Consider the following 5,103-nt stretch of genomic DNA (forward strand, 5'->3'; position numbering starts at 1 on the left):
TAAATGAGTTGTCTTCTAAGATGGAACATAAATTAGTCATTCAGGATATATATGAAGTAATAACCAAACTTGTATTAAAATTTATTTTAGATGCAAATCCTATATAATAAAAGGCAAATAGACTGAATATGCATATGCAAATAGACCGAATGGTGGAACAATAGAACAACAGTCACATACTGACCACCAGGGGGTGCACACAGAATATGGCGGACATCGGCAGAGACAGCAGAGTGCAGAACATGGCAGACATTGGCTGTGGTGTGATGGTGGAGCAGGTGAGTGGGGGGCGCTAGACCAAGGCGGGGCACCAGCTGCTGTCATCAGGGTGAGCCTCTGGTGGTTACTGAAAATTCTTTGCACCCACCTGGCGCTCACCCCTGCTGCCAGCGCCAGCCCCGCTCACACCCACTGCCTGTGCCCGGCGCTGGCCCCAATCGCTTTGCACTATCAACAAGTACAAGTGGCAGCTGCCAGCCGTGATCGCCCCTGAGAGCTTCTCTACCTCCCCCTGCTCCTGAGGGGCAATTGGGGCAGTAGCCGCCACTCACATCCGCTGATGGTGCCAGCCCCACTCACACCCACTGCTGGAGCCAGCCCCAATTGCTCTGCCAGCGTTGTCAGAGTGTGAGGGTGGTGGAGGTGCTGCCAGCAGACAAGGGACCAGGGGCTGTGGCGGGAATAGGCAGGGTGGGGGTGCAGAGGATGGTCAATACCCGCCCCTTTGCACACTGCAGCCTCGTGGCCCACAGTTACTTTCAAGGTGCATGAATTAGTGCACTGGGCCCCTAGTTTAGTTATAATGATTTATTGGCATAAATTGAAATAATAACTATTCTGTGTGAAAGTTCTTCACTGTACATGTACACAAGCTTCCTGGAGTTGGTAATATTTGAAGTTAGTGTTGAACCATAGAGAAAAGCAGGAGGCAGACTTGAGGAGAGAAAGTTGTTCTAAGAAAAAGAAAAAGCCTATCAAAATAGGTTTGTTTTTTTTTAAAAATATATATTTTATTGATTTTTCACAGAGAGGAAGGGAGAGGGATAGATAGTTAGAAACATTGATAAGAGAGGAACATTGATCAGCTGCCTCCTGCACAGTCCCTACTGGGGATGTGCCCGCAACCAAGGTACATGCCCTTGACCGGAATCAAACCCGGGACCCTTCAGTTGCCAGGCAGACACTCTATCCACTGAGCCAAACCAGTCAGGGCTATAAAAATAGGTTTATGTGGAAATTCCAGAGCACTACTTATTCTTTTGAAACTTGTTTGCTTCCTAAGGAAGTATTACTACCCTTTTCCTTTTAACCTCACTTTGTTCCAAATGGCTTCCTGCTCTTCCACCCTCACCCCACCTACAGCAAATGTACCAACTTGTGGTTTATAACTGACATTCTACAGTTTACCTGCTATGTGCAAACACTGGACTAAAACAAAGAAGAAATAAAAGACAAATAAAAAGAAATACAACTGTGATCCTCTTCATGTGACTTGATCACTACCAGCGTCTAGGAAGGAAAATCTATTCTTTGTCTTGAATTGTCTATCAAAGAGAGTTATATCTCACTAGAGCAGTGGTTCTCAACCTTCCTAATGCCGCAACCCTTTAATACAGTTCCTAATGTTGTGGTGACCCCCAACCATAAAATTATTTTCGTTGCTACTTCATAACTGTAATTTTGCTACTGTTATGAATCATAATGTAAATATCTGATATGCAAGGATGTATTTAGGCAACCCCTGTGAAAGGGTCGTTCGAACCCCAAAGAGGTCTCGACCCACAGGTTGAGAACCGCTGCACTAGAGTCTCTAGCACTATCTCTGAGAACCACGTGCTCTATCCCTAAAATTGATTGGTGCGCTTGAAAAATGCAAAATAAACACCTCTATTTTTTAATCTTCATCAGATAGAATGCACATCATCCCAGGTATAAAAGAGAATAACTTTTTTAGAAACCGGTATGATTTTAGCAATTAAAAATGACAAATTGTTATGTGGGGGGGGGGGACGGGGGGGACAGTGGGAAGGACAGCATGATGATAATCTCCCCTGATTCGTTTTGGAATCAAACAAGAAACTTAACATCTTTTTTTTTTCATGTGCAGACTATAGGAAATAAAGCATTAAGCTGGTGGTTGGTTGCCCCTCGAAATGCATTTTGGTCTCTGGGATGCCAAAAAGACTTGCATCCAGGGAGAAACTGTTATCCATTTACAAGCTCATAGTCTAATACCTGAAGCCCTTGGAACCAGAGATGTTATGGAATTCAGAGTTGGTCAATATTGGAAAGGCAAAATGGACAGATAGCAGAAATCTTCTTCCAAATCTGGGCCAGCACCCCCAAATTACATACATTCCTATTTCTGCTAAGAAATCTATAATAATAAAAGGGTAATATGCTAATTAGACCAAACATCTTCCGGACGTCATTCTAGACGTCCTTCTGATGAAGCCGGGCCCAAGGGAAGCCAGCCCGGGTCCCGGGTGCCTGCTGGCAGCCAGAGGAGGGAAGCAGCCCAGGTCCCGGGTGTTGGAGGGAAGCCGGTGCCAGCAGTCGGGGGAAGGAAGGCCTCCTCTTGTATGGATTTTCATGCATCAGGCCTCTAGTGTATAAATAATTCACACTGAGTGGAATAAGTAAAGACTATAAACAGGTCTGGTTTTACTGCTGAGTTCAGATCAGATAGAGCCACCAAATGAAAAACTTTTGGTTTTCAAAATAGTGAATAAAGCACTGTGACCCTGTATTACCTTAAAAAACAGGGAGCTAATTAGAGTTCTCAAAGTGTTCATTATGAGCAAATTAGTCATTGAATTTCCTCTCATAGAATATTAATTCTGCTTTTCTTAAAATAGGCTCTAGATGTATTCTAGGAGGCTTTAGTGGACTCTAAAAGTCATTCAATAGTTTAATGATGCTATTTTTGTCTATTTTAATCATTTTTATTATCTAGTCATGAATCACATGTTAGTTTTATTCTTACTGATTTCTAATGAACAAAATACGACAAAATTGAATGTTGGTATTTACCTGCTGCTTCCACTAAGCTATAGATTCAGTTGTCCACATTATTTGGTGTGTGCTCTTCTGGTCTGCTCCCTGTGTTGGTTTCCATCTACTTGTTGAGAGGGAGAATATTGAGGAGCTTATCCTATCTCAGCCAAATTCCACTAGATCCTCAGCTTGTGTTTCTCTGAACTATAGCTCCTGTGTTGCCAGGTAGTGAGAGTACCCCAGCCAGACCATCCTCAGTCCAGTTTTATCTGCAGTGAAAGGATCTCCCATAGTTTTTCTCTCCAAGAAGAGCATAAGATCAAATGGATCCCTCTCTCTGTACGTTTTGAGTAATCTCTCTTAGTACCTAGATAAATGCAGACTACCTTGTACAGAGAGCACCCTTAAATTCCAGAACCCTTGTAGCAGGAAATGGGCATCTTGGGCAGCCAGGCATCATGTACCTGTAAATGGAAGGGAATGACCCTTAGGTACTGGGGAGTTTGTGACAAATCACATGGGGATACACACAATAGCATAAGTTTATTTTTTATTATTGTGCATTTTTAATTTTTATATATATTTGGGCCTTGCTGGTTGAAGTCTTAGAGAAAAAGTAAGAAGATTATGAAATTTGCGCAAAACAACTCTCCCCTAAAAAGAGTTATTAACATTTTAAATACCAGGTACATTTAAAAGAGTTTTCTTCACATTTACATTTTTCTTGGGAAAATATTTATAAGTTAACTTTGCGTATTTGTTGCATTACGTTTTACAGAAAATGACACATAGAAGAATAAAATACTGTTATATTCCTCAGGGGATGTTCAATCTAGTGAGGGCAAAGGACTCATAAGCAGTCATTCTGATGTCTCTTCCTAAGAACTACAAGGTAGGGCTCTAAGGACGGAATACGTTGCCCGGGTATGAAAGGGAAGGGAAGGCATTGCAGGCAGCAGGAAGAGCAGCACAGGCGAAGCGCGGAGGTGGGGAAGTGCAGAGGACATCAGGTGTGGCTCGAAGCGGAGTGTTGGAAGGCTGCAGATGACCTTGAAACTGGAGATATAGAATAGAAAAGTGAATAAAATAGGTGACTAGCCCCAAGAAAAGTAATGCTGCTAAGAACTAGCTATTTCACAGCTTTAGCTCATTAAGGTACTTTGGGTTAAGCCAAGAATTTTCAGTGAGCCCTGGTCGGTGTGGCTCAGTTGATTAAGCATCCTCCCATGCACTGAGAGGTCGAAGTTTTGATTCCAGTCAGGGCACATGCCCAGATTGTGGGCTTCCCAGTAGGGGGAGTGCAGGATACAGCTTATGGATATTTCTCCCTCTCTCTGTTTCCCTCTCTCTGTCCCTCCCTCCCACTGTCCCTCCCTCTCTCTTCCTCTCTCTCTAAAACCAATAAAAACATATTTTTTTAAAAGAGAAATTTCAGTGATCTCTGTGAAAAAAAAAAGCACATAGTTAACCAAGACAGAAGTAGGAAGCATGCGTTGTTTATGACTTCAACTGATACCTAAATAGCATTATGGTTCTGGACATAGACTCCTAAGACAGGCTGTTTAGGTTCAAGTCTTGGTCACTAAATGTACTTACTGTGTGACCAAAGATATTTAGTTAACTTCATCGGGTATCCATCTGTGCATCTATAAAATAATAATAGCAAATATACCTTTCTCAGAGTTGTGAGAATTAAAAAAATTTATATATATACATATATACCCTATCTAATAAAAGAGAAACATGGTAATTAGCATATGACCGCTAACCTTCCCATTGGCTAATCAAGGCAATATGCAAATTAACTGCCAGCCAAGATGGCGGCCGGCAGCCAGGCAGCTTGAAACTAACATGAGGCTTGCTTGCTTCAGTGACGGAGGATTCCAATGTTCTCCACCTGCCGCTGCCGGCCTCTGAGCTGCAACTCTAAGCAACTATGTTACAAATATAGAAGCTAAGCAAAACCCCAGAAACCTTCTTTAGTCCACTGAGCTTCAGCCAGCAGGATTGCAACATTGTTTCAAATACAGAAGGTAAACAAAGGCCAGAAACCTGCTTTCAGCAGCAGAGGCCTAAGAGCTGGAGCCAAGCCTCAAAGCTAAAGCA

General features: G+C 42.6%; 1 protein-coding gene across 1 annotated transcript in view; it reads left to right on the forward strand.

Moving 5' to 3' along the window:
• The first annotated feature begins 206 nt into the window (after nt 1-206).
• CTTNBP2 (cortactin binding protein 2) overlaps nt 207-5,103 on the forward strand; it is a 226,000-nt gene continuing 221,103 nt past the window's right edge. Inside the window, 1 exon segment of the mRNA XM_015563768.1 lies at nt 207-278. Within this exon segment, the coding sequence (XP_015419254.1) occupies nt 207-278 (72 nt within the window).

This window comes from Myotis davidii, unplaced genomic scaffold (assembly GCF_000327345.1).
Source record: "Myotis davidii unplaced genomic scaffold, ASM32734v1 scaffold359, whole genome shotgun sequence".
Lineage (NCBI taxonomy): Eukaryota > Metazoa > Chordata > Mammalia > Chiroptera > Vespertilionidae > Myotis > Myotis davidii.